The following is a 17,716-nucleotide window of genomic DNA, read 5'->3' on the forward strand; positions in this document are numbered from 1 at the left end:
CTCACTCATGCAACACGTTAAACAATCTCTGTGCATGCATCATTTACTGTTACTTGTTTTGACATGCAAGTACGCCACAAACGTTGATTTTATCTTCTAGTTGAACTCAGCTGTGCTCTGAAACAAAACCCTGTGCCTCCGTATTACAGTTATTGTGGTAAATGCGTTGCACAGGAAAATTCACAACTGGGAAAAATGCATGAACAAATGCAGAAGCCAGCATTCTTTACCAGCGGCCGCAGCGTCTCATTAGCATTCTCATTAATGTTAACCTCAGTGCGCCTCATTGTCCACAAGAGGTCAGACATTAACAGCAGAAGCCATAAATAGTGCATTAAATACCCCTGCCCTCCTGTGCCAAAAATACACACAGAAGCAATGAGTACAGGGAAAGCAGTGTGTAGAGCTTTTTCTTTTTCTTCTTTTTTTTTTTTCATGGAAGCTTTTATAAAGAAACCTTTTGCCCTGTTTGACTGCAACACTTACGTTGAGAAGTGACTGTAGGCCGGTGATGTCCACCAGGAGTTGCATGCTCGTGTGTAAGAAAGTTACACTGGCATTAAATCATTTTGAATCTTCACTTTCCAGGGGAGATATTCTCCGTGTGAATTTTTCCGCCTTGCAGAAGCTTTACAATTAGGCTAGATGTTTGTTTTTTAAATTCCAAGTCTACCATGACCCGCCTGGCCCACTTGACTTGAAAGTGGTTTGACACGCCTTCTCTGTTGAAGGGGGCAGGTTCACACTGTCACCATCCCGTGTCTCGGATTCAAACGCTTGGCCCGCACTGAGGCTGAGGCGCAACTCAATAGTTCCCACTGAACAATGGAAACTGAATCAGGAATTAAGATGCAGAACTGCTCTGGAGGCTACATGACAAAAGCAAAACCAACAATTCAACACCGGATGTACTCAGAGCTGTAGTTGCTTTTGTTTGTCTATTTTTTATTTTTTATTTTTCATCTTGGGAATTCTCGAGTGACAAGGACTCTAAGGAAAGCATACAGTCGGTGGATCTTTTGACTGACTTTCGGAGCAGGAATGGCCACTGTACGCCTCGAGTACGTTGCTCCGTGGTGGACATACTGGCTGCACAATTTCCCCCACTTTAACTTCCTTTTTGAGCCGGTGGACAACACTTTCAAACCGGAGGAGACGAGCTATCAGCAGGTTGGTGACTGTACTTGTGCGTAAAAGCGCACGCAGACTCTTTACAGAAACTCACCAGCAGCGTCACTGCTGTAGGGGTCCACTTCGGTCAGTACTGATCAATGCGTTTAAGTGTTTAACTTAAAAAGCCAGTAACTTTGATCAAAGAAAAGCTTTATTTTTGTATGGTTAAAACTCCTTTTATTACTTTCTTATTGAATGATCACTCTCGTTACCATTGTGGCTGCAAGTGAGGGAAGTAAGTCTCCACATTGCAGTGCAGTTCTCACATGATGACACATGACCTGTATTAACTGGACAATGAAATATTTCAGCTGGTACACAACTCTGTACTGTATCTACTGCTACGTTTTAGTTTTTTCAAGCTTATTATTTATAACTCTAAAAAACAAGGCATCACTAGATGTTTGACTTTTCTTGTGTTATTTACTCTATTAAACAGGAGGTTATAGCAACCATGGAAGTGTTAAAAACAAAACAGACTTAAAATATATAAATAAACCCACAGCCATGAAAAAAACAACTTGATGCTTATTTTATCACTGTAAACAACATCCTCTGTAAAGGATTCTTATTTTATACATATTTTACTGTCCTTTTTGTGAGAGATTAATGATTTGTCTGATGTGATTTGAGAACTTCTTTTTTTTCTCTCTGAAGTAAGAAATATACTAAGTATTTCCATTAGAACCTAAGAACATTTATGACCATTTGCTTCCATTTAATGCAATGATTAGTGGCACAGGCTGTGGCCAGATCAGTCATAGATCAAATGCTGTGCAGTGAGAAAATAAATGGATGCTTCTAAGTGGTCACCATTACTTCTCTGTCTCCATCCATTACCACAAATGCCTTTATGCTATGATTATGAACTTATTCTGTTTCTCTGCCACTGTCTTTGTGTCTTTGTGATATCGTAATTTTATTTCAACACAACAGAAGTTAGATTTATCTGCAAAAGAGAAATTAGAAATATTTTTAAAAAATCAATTTTACAGCACAGTTTGAACTGCAAAATAGGAACTGAAACCAACTATCAAAGTTCATATGAGGGGAACATAATTTTATTGTTTATTCCCATAAAATGAAGCTTGTTGGTAGTTTTTTTTTTAATTTTGAAAAATACTGTCTAACAGGATTTATTGTGAAATTACTGACTCTGGATTTGTTTACTATCTAGATGACTGTGTTCTCATTTCAGACTACTCTGACTGTTAAAGCTGTCTTTTAAAATGAAACAAGCCTTAAAATCACAAAAAAAAAAAAAACATGCACTGAGTTTAGCAGTGTGTGTGCACCCCTGTGTATAAGCACATACTCAAGTGCCACCGGGTCATTTCCGAATGTAGAAGCCATTACCAGTAACCTTAACCCGTGTCCTTCACTGTACCACTGCCTCCAAGATCCATGTGGGTCGTTGAATCCCAGCAGTGTCACAGTGAGGAGTGCCATGCTGTTGTCACAGAGGGACTGTTTGCTGTCTTCAGAGCCAGGAAACAACTCATGGTCTTTGTTTGACGCAATGGGGTTCTTGTCCTCTTTTAATGCAGTAAAGGTCATTTAGGTTAATGCCATTAGTCAAACCTCTAAGTCTGACAACTTTTCACCAAACATTCCTTTGAAAGGATAAAGATAAGTCATCTGTATATGTCCTTGACAATTCTGTTATAAGATTCCATTCTCATCCTCCTCCCATGTGCATCCTCTGCTTTGTTATGGTATTTGTTATGGCAAGAAATTTCACAACTGCTTGTCTAATAGTAAAACAAAGGGCTTTGATTGGAAGGAAAGCAGAACTAGCATCATTTCTAGGACCTGAACTAAGTTTTAGAGAGGAGAAATTTAACCAGCACATGACGCACTAAAGCATAGACACGGCGCCTTGTGGCTCGTCATCTGTGTTCCAAAAAACAACTACTAGTAAATCCTCGGATTAAGGTTTTGGCCTGAGTGCAAGTTAAGGTAGGGCAGCACTCTGCTGGCACGTTTCTGTAGTGACCTATTTAATGTAAGAAGCAATTACTGTTGCATCACTCAGAGAAAGATCGCCCTCTTTTTTTGTTTGTAACTTTGTTACAAGCTCTTTTTGGCAGGATTGGGGTAACTTGAGGCTAAATTTGATTTCTGTTTGTTGTTAAGCAATGTGTGCCAGCCTGTCAGCGGTGCACTCCAAGTTAAACATGCATTGATTTTAGAAGTGGCAAGCAAAACTAAGATCCAAACAAGGTCAGCATAATATCTGAGGGACTTGGTGAAACAGAAGGTCAATTTTTTTCTATGATTACTGTTCAGTCGTAAACCATCTGCAGGCCACATATCTGTTTATGAATCAAGATTTGCATAAGAGATAGACTGATATGGTTTTTATAGGGTCGATACTGATACCGATAATTAGTCGTCAAGGAAGCTGATATTTGGAGCCGATATTCATTTGCAGTAAAATGTGGAAATATTGGCATCAAAATTTGGAATAATACAAACTTCAATGCGTAACTTCATTTAAATGCCTTTAAGCATATGTTTATTGGAAGGCTCCCAAGCTCAGCCTCATGTCTTAAGTAAAATGAAATCTAAAAAATAAAAAATAAAAAACAGGAGTGGGCTGTTTAAGTCTATTATGACAAAGTCTGCTGCCTAAACTTGCTTTTGAAATGTATAGCTCCACTCGGCTAAACCTTTTCTCCTCTCTACAGTGTGTGTGAGCTCTGTGGACAGCTTTCACTGCTGATTGGCTGTTACCTGAGCTATGGCTCTGTGTGCAACCAATCAGATGGTACTGTGGGTGGGACAATGCTGGAGACAAAATAGTGACTGCAGACAGAACGATGATGCTACATCGGGGTCAAAAGAACACAGTTTTTATTTATTTATTCATTTTTGCAATTAAATAAAAGCCAACGCCGATATGCCTCAAAACCCTGAATATCGGCCTTCCCGAATATCAGTCCATCCCCAATTTGGACCCCTTACTTCTTTGTCATTTTCCTGCTTTTTGGTTGTGTCTGCACATTAAAAAAGTCGTAAACCAGAGTCAGATTCTATTTTTTTAAACAACCTTTTGGGCCAAAAGACGAGACTCAGATTCATCAGCACACCATGACTACAGAAAAAGGATATATAGAGAAGGACACTGTGAAATGCAAAGGAATAAAATTTAAATTCAGTGACAGTATCAATGTCATCCAAATGGAATAATTAGTCACACACGCTGTGGTTTGCTTAGTCAGCCAGACTCAGTCTGTCTGAACTTTCTGGCTTAAAAAACTTAAGTGGAAATTATTTGCAAGTGAAATCAAGGTCATAGTTTTTATCTCGATTGTTAAGAGCTCAGTGATTTATGTTGGAGTCCTAAAAAATGAAAGCTACAGCAGGGTATTCCCTGTGTTTGTTTCTTGATCTGAACACCAGAAATCATCTGTTATTTCCTCTTGCCATGTTTGTGCAGGAGTGTAAGCACTTCTTAAATGATCAGGGATTAGTTTTATGAGGCGGCTAAAAAGACAAACAGAATTATTTGTCTGCTGGCTTAAGATGGATAGCTGGAAAAAAAAGCAAGCACAAACAACATGATGGCTCAATAAAATGGTGGTACTGCCTGACATGACTGTAAGAAATGAAACATGATTGAAAACAGGATGGGTGTAATCCAAAAATTTGTTCCCATTTTCATCTAAAACAGACAAACAATTCAATTCTTGCTTGCCTTGGAGCGTTCTGCCACTTCTGTGCTTCGTCACTTATGTTCCGATAAAAGAAACAGCTTCTCAGTGCATAAGCAAAAATGTTTGGACCATGGGGATTTATCATCACAGTTCAAAGGCATTTCCAGACTGTTTCAATACTGTATTTCCTTCTTGTTTTTCTGTCTATCAGTGTTGCTCCTCGTCCTTCGGGCTTTGAATGTTTTGTACACTCAAATCACAAGACTGCATGAAAGCTGTTGAGTCACATGATGCTTGCCTTCTGCAGCCTTGGATCCTTTCTGTTTCCATCCCCGCTGGAGTCACAGTTGTGTTACGGTGGGAAAAAAAACATTCTTTGGGGATCTCTTTGCCTCAAGACCACCAAATGTTACCTTTGGTACCCTTCCTTTACGGTGGAAGTGATTATATTACTCGATGGACAAGATTGGCACACATATCTTAACACAAAAGCACTGTTTGATCCTGTTTTTTCCTTTCTTTTTTTGAATATTTAGTACAATATGAACCTTTTGATTGTTAAAGTCATCAGCTTGACATTGCAAAGACTGAACATCTGCCGTCCTTTTTAATTACAAGACAGAATTTCTTGTAATTAAAGGACGTACTTATCCTTATCTGAATATTTTCTATTTTTTGTCTCCACTCTCCATCTCCAGTCTCTGATCCTTCTAGCAGGTGTTGGTGCAGTTGGTCTGACTCTGAGCCTGCTGCTTCTGGCAGTGTACCTAACCCTCCTGTGTTGCTGGTGCAGGGATATAGACGAAGACACCAAAAGGCCCAATAACTGCTGCTTCACCTGGGCTGCTGTCATCGCGGGCCTCGTCATATGGTGAGTTTTGATTGTTTAACAGAGTATTTTTTTTTCCTTTTTGTGCTAAAAAACACGCAAAGAATAAGTTACTACTGACTCTTCAAGGCCTCGTAGAAACTGGGTTGTTATTTGAAGATTTTTTAATCCACCCAAAAAACTTAACATTACTGTTTTTTTTATTCCCTTCACAAAGTTTCTTTCAGGCTAAGATTTGTTATGTCTTGGTTCAAGATTTGAATTTTATGTTCCACCAAAAATTGCAGACTAGATTAGTTTATAAAGAAATAGGTATTTGTGTCCTGGAAAAATGTGAAATAAAACGCTAAAAAAAAAAAAAAAACATGACAGTGAGGGCTCCAATTCAGCATAGACTTAAAAACTTGGACTGTATAACAGCTACCAACAGTGAAGCCAAAACTTTTGGGGGTCTCCCTGATAACAGGCAGCAGACAGGTCTCATTGCCTGCCACCTCAATAACAAAAAGATAGAATATGGGTCCAGTGAGAGAGCTTAAATAGACATTTAATTGTTTTTTCTCAAACATGTTGTTAAGGGCACCGAAAAGAGTTGCTGGTTCAAGTCCCAGTATGGACTAAGACTGGGAATTGGGCCTGTCAGGGGTAGGGATGGGTGCCAAATTAGGTACTTTTATAGGTACTGACCAAACTCTGTCTGTACAGAGTAGCGATTCACGTAAAATCAAACGGTTCCATGTTTAGGTACCGGAACGTATCCTTGTTGCTGTGAGGGAGTGGAAGAGTAGATGGTTTTTCATGCTGGACATGAAGACAGCATTGCACGTTTATATTTTGGGAAATTGAAAAACGTTGACATGACATATATTTAGACATGTATTTATTTACTACCACATAAACACACTCTAAAGTACCGAAACTTGGTACTGTTGAGTACCGATACCGATTGCCAGGTACCAGGCATTGAGAGGTACCACTCGTTGAGGGGCCCATTTAGCAATATGGTGGTTCCTTAGCTGCTCAAGTGCATGCTAACAGTGCATTTCCCTCATTCTGCACTCACTCTATCAGTGGACGTTTCTTCAGAGTGTTGTGCATAGCATGATACAGAGTGAAACAAATAGAGTTGCTTTAAGGGAATTAAAAAAGTGTGTTTTATAGTTTAATTTAAAGTCAGCACTAAGGTTAAAATGACTCAATATTTTGCATTGAAGTCTTCTCAACAAATGTTATGATGTCCAAGTCTTCCCTCTTTAAAAACATCATATACCAAAACACCCAAAAAGTGGCTAACTGGTAGAGTATCTCATGGTAAAAATGTGGGTATGCTCTATTGTCAGGAAGGAAGTGAAGTGGAATGCAATTGGTCTGAAAGTTATCCCAAAAGAATACCCACCTAATTTGTGAATCATTCACAAGGAACAAAAAAAAAAAAAAACTTAAACAAAGCTGAGAAACTGAACTCAGGAATTCTTCCCTTTTGTAAAAAAAGATGGCCAAGGCTGTTTTTAGAGAGATCGCAAAGAACAGTGGTGAAAAGAGCCGGAGACAGAACTTTCAAGAAGAAACTTGAAATTGCAAAAAAAAAAAGATGCTGAAGGACAATGTGGTGCTTGAGTAGAGATACACACACACACACACACACACACACACACACACACACACACACACACACACACACACACACACACACACACACACACACACACACACACACACACACACACACACACACACGCACACACACACACACACACAGAAATAAGAAGGGCAACCTCTTGCTGCTTCTGCCACTGAGCTAATGAGTCAGCACAGGGAGCTCAAGAGTTTCTATAAAAGCTTCCCCACCTGTTCCAAATCAGGCTGCACACCTGACCCTGCTCCATGATGATTACCTTGCCAAACGAGAAAAGCCAAACAAAGCCTCACTATTTTAATATGTGAGTTCAACGTTGAAAAATTCTACTTGATACAGTTTCAGTTGAGTTCAGAAATGTTGGCATGTGTTTTTGGTGGCTGGGTGTGGGTTTATCCCATCCTGCTGGTACTCTTTTTTTTAGCTTTTCATGATTTATAGCTCAAGAAAATCAATATTTTTAACTGTGTTTGTCAGGGGGATTGGGTTTTTGATACTCTGGCTCAGGTGAGGTGATCACCAGAGAGCAGGGCCAGGTGTGTGTGTGTGGGTGTGTGTATGTGTTTGTTTGTGTGTGTGCCTGATTGCCCTGATTTGGAGCAGGTGGGGGGAAGCTTACGTTTACTCTTGAGCTCCAGCTCCCAATGCTGACTCATTATCTCACCTTTAGAGGTTGTGAGAGGTTGCTCATAGTTTTCTGGTGTGTTCTCAGGGTACCAAGGTACTGTGTTTTGTTATACACTCTTTATTTTCCCTGTTTCTGACTTGCATTTAAAGCAGCTCCGAACAAATGGTTGCAGTTTCTAGGTCTTGCTTCAAACCCAGCTCTTTGTGTTAGGCTTATTTGGCCATCTTTGATCTTTTCTCAATCAACGAGGTCTTCTGTTAAGTTTCTGGTCAGCTGTTTGGCAGTGGTGGTTTTGTTTCTCAGTTTTCCTGAGCTTTTTTTTTTTTATATATATTCTTATATTTTTCTGAGCACGTTAAGAGATTCTGTGACGAGGATCTGTTTTAATTGGGCTGCCTCTCCCCCTTCTGGCCCGGAGTCTCACACACACACTGTTGTAAAGATGTGATTTCTAACCAGCCGTGTGTTTGTTTTGAATCAAATTTTCTTTGTTCAAGACAACTTTTCACCAGATAACATGCGGTGACGTAAGGTATTATTCAGTACAGTTGCATAACGCTATGCTTATGGTGACAACAAGCAAATGTTGTGAGTTTATACCATACGTCAGTAGCCGGATATATGTAGTGCTACTAGTAGCCTGGTGCTATGACGTATCCATAAGCTAATGTGACAACAAGTCAACTGTCAGTTCATACAGTAGTTTAGTAGCCGTCCATATGTAACACTACTGACAGCCTGGTGCTGTGAGACATGTCTGGAATATGTAACATTAGTGAATCCTGGTTTTATCCTGCCAGTCATCTACCAAGCAGAGCTAACGTAACCTCACTGTTAATTTTATTGATTGACTCTCAAGTTTGAACAGACCACGGCAGACAAACTGCTGCATGTGGGTTGGAATGAGCATTATCACAAACAGTTTAGCCCTTTTAGCCTTTAGCTCACTCTTCCATTAAACTTTCTTCTGCTCTTCTGTCCTTTTTCTGTCAGACAGTTATGCTTCTGTGTCCACCATCACTACAAAATTGATTGGAGAAATCATTCTCAGCAGAGAAAAACACAGATCTCTCTTCTCATTGCTAAACTTCTTGGTGTTACAGAGACTCAGACGTGTCGTAAATCAATCTGGTCCTTCTTGACCCGATCAGGAAACTAAGAAGTAGCATTTCAAAATAACCTGTAACCTGTGATATGGTGCTGATTTTTTCGTTTCAAGGTGTCTATTACAATCAGAAGTATATCTGGAAGGGAGACTTTTTCAAGATCACTTAGAAACTCCTCATAGCCTTTTTCAGTAAGCTCAGTAATGTTTAATCTTTTTCCTCTGTGATTGTTAATGGGCTTTGTGATTGTCCCTTTAGGATAAACTCCATCCTTCATTGTTAGAAAAGAACTTCTGGGATAAACTTGTGGCACTGGTGTTATAGAAAACCCTAATTTCAGCTTCCATCTGAAACACTTTGTTTTGCTGCTGTCTCTTTAAGGGTCCTTGCTCTGCAAACCCCCTTCCCTCTGATTGGTCAGCGATCTTGAGGCCTGTGAAGGGTAGAGCCAAGCATGATCTGGTGTATGCCCCTCCCCCAACCTTTCATGAGCCAGTTAGGAGATCTCATCTCAGCAAGACTTGTGATGCTCTCTTGAGGCTCTTGTATTTTTTGAGTTGCATTGCGTTGTTAGCATTTTCAAGATATGGGAATAATGCTCCCTCTTTAAGTAAGATACTTATGGTAGCTACCATTGATACACTTCAGGGCTGTCTTACCATTTGAGCACTCAGTCCTTGTCATGCTGATGTATGTTCAGAATTCACTTTTGGTTGGTTTTGTTTGCGAAGCTTAGCTGTTGCATGCAGTATTATACTCTGTAAAATAAAAGACTAACAGCCAGCTGCCTTTTAACTGTCCATTATATCCATGAAATCCATGAAATCTTGTGAAAAATGTTGAAAAAAATCTTTTGGCAGTGTTCCTGCACTGACCCAGAGGGTGCATTAACAAGCAATAAAACGACCAAACAGATTAGGTCAGTCTTTGGCCAAATATTGATGACTTGTGAATGATGGAGAGAGGCATCAGTATAAATTTCTTCCAGTTTCTGAACCTCCACACAGAAGCTCTTAGTTGAAACATTTTTCTGTGTGAAAAAATAAATCCAACATAACACATTTTCAAAAAATTCGATCAAGAGATATGATTCAGATGGATGTTATTGAAGAGGGTACACGTAACCTTGTGGATTGAATATACAGTCGAGTTTTCCAAAACAGCATTCAAAACATTTGGCTTCTTCGGTCCTTTTCAATGTCAAGAGTTTTGTAGCTCAAAAACAGGAAGAGCTTCTGTGTAGCTCCCCCAGCTTGTAACCCATTTAACAATTCAAATAAGGCTAGTTAAGCTGTTCCTGTGTTCCTGACAGGGGCCCGTCAGCTGACACCTTAGTGGTCGTACTCCTAAACCCCTCAGCTGACTGCTGTGCTGACTAAAACCACCAAAACAGAGACGACAGATTACTCTGCTTGTTCCTCTTTTATGCTGTCAAACCATTCAGCCTTTTGAAGTTTATGGGAAATTGTCTTGTGTTTTGTGCCACTCTGTGCCAAAGTTTCTCATTATTCTGTGTTTATCTCATTTATATCTTTGTTCTAATGCCAGTCCATGCAAGGGTGAACTGTGAGGGGGATTCCAGAGCAACGTCAGGACATAAACCAGTGCTTTTATGTTTTTATCTTATTTTTTATACATATCAACTAAAAAGACTAAATTAGCGTCCAAAAAGATTTTATTGAATTTGCCTGCAGACTTGCTTAAACTTGTGACAGTGTTGGGCTTAATTGTGTTAGCTCTCTCTGTCGATGTTGAACCCTTTGCTGGAGCACACAAGGCCCGTTGAATGCTAAGTGACTGGGCATGATGCTGTTTAACGAAGGTGCTCTGTTATCTTGAGACACAGCTCTGTGCCCTCATCTCTCTGTTGGAGCTTATTCTAATCGATGCTAATACATTTAGCTCAACAAGGATCCTCTGCATAAAGCATCCATTGAAATAATATACCCATACACTTCAAGGATGGATTTAAAAACAAATTATTTTCAGTACATAAAAGTGTAGACTAAAAGAGCACTCTAATCCCAATACACTGACAGATTTTAGTCTCTGGTTTGAGACTTATGGTGTTCTTAAAGATAAATACTTGTTATAATCCTGTGTAATACTTGTTTCTCAACCTCATTTTGATAATTATTTACTCTCAACAGCAAAAGCAACTCAAAGAACACCACAGTGTCAACAACAGTCTGTTGACACTGTGGCAAAAATGTTAGGTTTACATCTCTTGAGAATGACAGTAACTGTAGCAACATTTCCTTAACGCTCAGAATTGTGCAGAATGTAATCATCACATCTAAAATTGGTAGTGGAAACACCAAAATTTTGAGAAACCTCTCAAATTTTGATAAAAAGTTTTTGTGTTCTCATGAGGATGTTGAAGTTAGTCGCAAAAGTATGAAACGCCTGTTGTGCAAAAACAGGTCACCGAATGTAAAGTGGGAGTGGGAGAGTAGGCTATGGTTTTCATTTCAAGTGTTTTGCTGAGTTGGTGTCACGGCCGTGGCTAGTGACCAGTGAATAAAAGCACAAATGTTCACAAATTGGCATCATCATCAGTGCATTGTTCAGATGGACGTTGTGTATTGTTTTACTCAAGTTGTATGCAGTTCTAGTTATAATCGTTACATGAGGAGTTTTTAGTCTTCCCGAATGGAATCTTTCCGAATGACTTTTCCGAACACAATAGTATACATGGAAAAAAATATTCCAATCTCTGGTCTACATGCACCGCTGTAATCAAACAGAATAGTCAATGGGGCATGCACAGAAAAACATAAACATCAAGAGATTTATCAAAGCTGGAGGACGACAGTTTGTTTATCACGGTGTTGCAATACTCTGTATTGCGAGTTTGTCGTCCGTCCAGTCTTGAAATTATGTTCATTTCTTTCAAAGTTTGGATCAAAAACAAACTTTCCGCAGCAGTCCAGTGCTGACGGCTTGCCACCATTTTTAAAATTGAAGAACGTCTCTAGTTGCGTCTTACGTCATATCAGGGCATGCGCTGAAAGACCCTTACAACTTTCCGTTTGAGTGGATACATGACACCTCAATCGGTTTGGGGAAAGGAATATTCCACCCCTGTGAAACCGATTAAATTCCCATTCGGATTGGTACTTTTCTTTCAGAATGAGGTGTATACAAAGGTTAAATTCTTTCTGTTTGAGCAAATAAACCGAATGCAAGCAGAATATTTGGGTCCATGTATACGTGGCTAGTGCAGCGTCTAGACTGACGTTGGGTATCGTTTTACTCAAGTTGTACGCAGTTCTGGTTGTAATGGAAACAGTGACAAGGTGCAATCATACTTTATCAAAACCTCAGAAATTTCATTTCAGAAATGTCACTCAAAAAGTGGAAATGCAGCTTTTGATCAAAATGAAAGTGTTCAGTTGAATGTTAATTTAGAACACAAGAGAAGAAATTGTTATGTTCAATTTAATTTTACTCTTTGTATTATCAACACAAAGACAAGAAGGACACACATCACTTCAAACCAACCCCAGGAAAAGGGCTCAGTATATTCTTTTTGTTTTATTTTGCCTTACAGCACAATAGTAAACATCAAGACAATAATGTTATTTCCATCAGCATGGTAAATAAGCTGCCTGAACTACATGGATATTTTTTTATATTTGGACTATGACAGGATAGGGATGCAACAGTCCAGCTTTTCTGGTCCCGATATTGAAACTGATACCTGGTCTTTGGGTATCAACCGATACTGATCCTGATCTGATACCAGTGTTAAATAATAACCTGCATGCTCTACTGTTGGATAAGACTGTTCATGTTTTGATCAAAAGACAAAAATAAGTACATGTGGAATTACTGAAGTAAAGATTTATTTAAACTAGTATTTAATCCCTCACTGCCTGAATTAATTAACAATTATGAAAATAGATTGTTTTTATGTGTTTTTGCGTTCTTGCAGATGTTAAATCAAGTGGAGGTTGTAATTTGAGTATAGGACACACAATACTTAAAACCAAGTTAGATTATATATATAGACACGAGAAGTTTACCCCCCTGACCAATATATTGTGACAAAGTGGATCTGATATGATCTTTGCTATGTGTGGAATATGAATCAATAGGTAATAATGAGATACAAAGGTCATTTCAGCTGCATCAAGACCTGGCAGGGTATGTCACAAATTTGCGACAACAGGCACCAAGGGGTTAAATGTTTAACAACAGTTTGGTTTAAAAAAAAGCTTCAGAATTTACAGAACTGACTATTTGATTGTAAAATTTTATATCTTGTAGACTTAATCATAGTTTAGCCTTAGTGTCAAGTTTGGGCTAATCCTTTCTCACCGATACCTGGTCCAGCTTTCAGGGGCTGGAACGGCACCAATACCCAATACCCGATACCAGGATTGGGTATTGGCTGCTTTTTGAATAAGGGAATAAATCATATGTAAACTGAAAAAAATCTCTGTTTAATTAAACTTGGTTATATATTTAATAAAAAGGTGGATAGTGTAAAGTTGGTTGGTGGTTATACTAAATGGAATCCTCTTGAAGTTATTGACAAACAGAGTTGCCAAGAAGGGCATCAGATGAAGATCTAGCGTACTGTTTTTTTTTTGTTTGTTTGTTTTTTTTTAGGAAATATTAAAAAGTGCTCTCATATCTCTAAGGACAGTGTAACTGGAGTTATAACAGGAATAATATTTGTTTTACAAAGCAAGAACAAGCTCTTAAGCTCTACTGAAAATATATTTGTTAAGATCACAACAAAGGTTGAAGTAATATACACACACATTTAGTGAAGCACAGAGTCCTATGGTGACCTTTACTTTTATAATTCAACACAGTCATCACATAAAAACAGATTAAAAAGTCAGAATAGCTGCCTGGAGAGTTCAAGTGTTAAAACTTCCACACAATGCAGAGGCTCACAACACAAATGCTGAGCAAATGCAGCATCCATTTCATGACAATAAAAGTAATATTGACTTGTTACATAACCCTGATGTTTTTATGTTTAGCTGGAACAACAGACACTTTCACGTCGGCTAAGAAAGATGCATATAAATCGAGATCCAGAAGTAAACCTATGCTCAGCTGAACATAGTTTTGTTCTGGAATCACATTAGGTCATGGGATTTTCATCAAGAATAAAATTGGAAAATTAACTTCATTTGAGAATACTTTTTTTCCCTTTTCCATCATGATTTGATTTTCCAAGCTTTGAATTTAGTAGAGTGTTTTATGAGTTATGTTTTAGCTACATGGCAGAATTTTTAAGGAGAGGATCTGAACGCGGCAGCACCTCTGTGGGTGATTATTACAGAGCCCAGGAGGATGAATGGGGTAAATTAAGGTTAAAGATAGAAAACAAATCTAATATTCCAAAACGCCTCCCTGCCAATGTCACTCTGTTAACTCTCATACGGTTTATTATAGCAGCAGTGCTCAGGTCTCTGCAGAATCATGGCATTTATCTGTTATTACTTGTTCATTCAGCTTGGCCATTTATTCAGCTCATAACATGATCTCAATGCTGAGGTATAATTGGCCAAGCATTACACCTCCTTTGTGAAGTGATCCATCCTTGGAGGAACAAGGAGGCTAAATATCCTTGAGTCCTGTCGGGCATTGTGTTGTTTTTTTTGTAACACCCCTGGCTGCTTGCAGGCAGCTTTTTACACAGCCCTAGAAAAACAGTAATGTTTCTCTGGAGGCTAAACTGCCCCATGATGTCCTGTGTCATTACTGCTTCATTACTGGGTTTTTTATTATCACTGACACATCACTGGGTTGGTCTCAGGGTTAATGTAGAGCTCATTATCCATGCTGCTGCATATCAACTGGAACATTACTGTCCTGAAGAGCAAAGAGACATATTGTTCAGTTTTTTTTTTAACCAGACATTTTTACAGCCACATTCATGCAGTTTGGGCTGTAAGGATTAGAGTAATTCTATCTTTATTAGCTCAGGCAGGTTTTGTGCAGACAATGCCCTGAGTGCCCCTAATCATAACCAGAGGGAATGGCTTTAATGGAAGAGACGGGCAACAGGTTTCTTTATACTGACAAGGTTAAAGTGACAGGTGCTGGCAGGCATAAAAAAAGACACACATTAACACACACATATCAGCTTTTTCAGTGACATATAACACACACCCTGACAGGATGTTACAGAAAATAAAATGAGACTCTACATCCTGCCAGTGCACAAAATTAAGTCCCCTCTCGGTCTCAGCGACAAACACGACTGCGTCAACTGGATCATCTAGAAAATGTCTGCCTGTTTTTTGTAGGTTTGTAGCACAGATGGTGTTAAAAGTCCCCAACATATGAGTCATTGTGAGTGTAAACAGGACTTAGTACCCTTTTGGGGGGGTTTACTGTGCATATGGTAGCATACAAAAAAAAAATCCTCAACTGACTTCCTGTTGTGGGCGATTCTCTCAATTTGCTCATAGACACCGAAAGTGTTTCCAACCTCACCGTAGGGTGACCACACTGCAAGTATAACCAGAATGTACCATTACTCATTACACTGTAGACTCATATTAATTAAAGATCAGGTTTCAGTTAGACAGAAATGTATCATCCTGTATGTACCACCCTGTTTCTCTTGAACTGTGAGTTTCATGAATGGGAGAAAAGATTCAAAGTTTCCGCTGAAAAAAAAGAAAAGGCTTTATGTGTTAAACTAACAATCTGTTCGTGAGAGAAAAGGGTAAACAAAACAGATGGAGGAATAAGGGGAGCAGTGAGGGATCTGAGAAGAAGAAGAAATACGACAATTGTGAAAAGTGTTTGAAAGAAATCAGCTCCTCTTATAGGAGCCCATATGGCAGCCAGGATGAAGAGATCAGTAACGGAAGGAAAAGATATTTTAAGAGAGGAGTATTTAGAATGAGTTCAATGAGAAATGTCATGCAGTTTTTACAAAAACAGATGAGTGTTGAAAGTTTCTGTTTATCAGACCCAGTGGTGACGTGGTTGCTAGCACCAAAATTCAGCTCATGTAGCTTCAGTGAACAAGGGAGTGATAACTCACATTTTTGATCATTTAACTTGACAAATTTAGGATCATACACATTATACAACACCAGAGTGTCTTGTTATAGAAGTCAACTATTGTTTCACCAACTGAAGGGGAGAGCAAGGAAACATTTCAAACTAGAATCTGTCTCTAGATTTTCCTCTTGATTATTTACAGTCATGTGTCTGTGCTGTTACTCATTGCAAGAGAAGGATCAGTGTTGGCATCAGGCCACAATGTACCTTCATGTTCACTCAAAAACCAGAGTTATTTGTTATTCATTAGTTTTTTATGATAATAGATATGAGACAAAACCAAGGCTGTAAAATAAGAATTTTGTTTTTGCTACAGGGTTCTGTAGCCAATCGTCTGCAGACGCCATATTGGAAAAGCCAAACTGATCCTAGCTGTATTTAAATTAGGATGAGGAAAACACGAGGGCCTTCAGTTGCATTCCATACAGCAGCTGAATCTCAGTGTCCTCCCCTAAACCCTGAGCCCTGAGCCCTTACAGACCTAATTTAGATCAGCTGGAAAGTGGTTGAGTGCACGAGTCCGCAAGGACTCACAATGGTATTACTTGGAACTTCTGACATAACCTGGGCGTCATAATGTTGCTCACTTAAGCAGCGTTATTAATCATTATCGAACAAGTTTAAGTTTAGAAATGAATTTTTACAATTACTGTCCTACTAGTCAAAACAGTTTATATATATATATATATATATATATATATATATATATATATATATATATATATATATATATATATATATATATATATATAAATAACATTTTCACGGAAATACATTAATTATTATCAAAAGTCAAAGTGGTCTATTACTCAAAACAGTTTAACCTTAAAAGTTTAACCTTCTTTTAAAAGAAACATTTTGAAAAAATCATTATATATTTACCCCTGAATACCCTGTCAAGTCTTGATGCAACTGAAATGAGCTTTGTATCTCATTATAACCTATTGTTTAATATTTTACACATATCAAACATCATATCAAATTCACTGTGTCACGATATATTGGTCAGGGTATGAAATTCTATTGTCTACATATATATATATATATATATATATATATATATATATATATATATATATATATATATATATATATATATATATATAATTTAGTTACAATGATGCTGTAAACTATATGCAGATTTACAATCTCCACTTGATTTAACATCTATAAGAGTGCAAAAACTCAGAAAAAAAAACAATCTTTTTTTTTTTAACTGTTAAGAAGTTCAGGCAGTAAGAGGCTAATTAAACTGCACATACAGTATGTGTAAAAATATAAAGATTTGGGCAGGTTAAGACTGTTTTATGCATTTTCTTGTCAATACAGGCAGATTTTTTTTTCATCAACATTGGTTTTAACTTTTTCAACTTTTGTTCCCTGTCTCTTTATTTCCATGTGCGTGTTATGTGTGCTTCCCCTGTTTTTCTGTGGTGTCATGTCACATTGCCAAGAATTGTAGGTAGTTTCTTTACACTAAGTCTGCAAATATACCCACTCATTGAAAGAGCACATCTAGTGTTCAAAAAGTTTGCACAAGAGCCCTCACACTCTTTACACTTTGACAGTGGGACAACCCTAAGCCCTCACAGACTTAACGGGTTCGCGCCTCAAAGTCAGTGAGTGAGTGGGCATGGTCAT

The 17,716-nt window shown here is 38.3% G+C and overlaps 1 protein-coding gene across 4 annotated transcripts in view; it reads left to right on the plus strand.

The window, feature by feature from the left end:
• Positions 1-773: 773 nt before the first annotated feature.
• ttyh2l (tweety homolog 2, like) overlaps positions 774-17,716 on the plus strand; it is a 50,520-nt gene continuing 33,577 nt past the window's right edge. For 2 of the 4 annotated variants that reach the window (XM_074695742.1, XM_074695741.1), the window contains exons 1-2: positions 774-1,170; positions 5,531-5,703. In XM_074695742.1, coding sequence (XP_074551843.1) covers positions 1,042-1,170; positions 5,531-5,703 — 302 coding nt within the window. In that variant the 5' untranslated portion in view covers positions 774-1,041. Of the gene's footprint in view, positions 1,171-5,530; positions 5,704-7,500; positions 7,602-7,947; positions 8,019-17,716 lie in introns of those variants that run through there. The other 2 variants (XM_074695743.1, XM_074695744.1) reach the window with 2 other exon arrangements.

This window comes from Halichoeres trimaculatus, unplaced genomic scaffold, assembly GCF_033239565.1.
Source record: "Halichoeres trimaculatus isolate MK-OKI-2021-1 unplaced genomic scaffold, fHalTri1.1 fHalTri1_scaffold_20, whole genome shotgun sequence".
Taxonomy (NCBI): domain Eukaryota; kingdom Metazoa; phylum Chordata; class Actinopteri; order Labriformes; family Labridae; genus Halichoeres; species Halichoeres trimaculatus.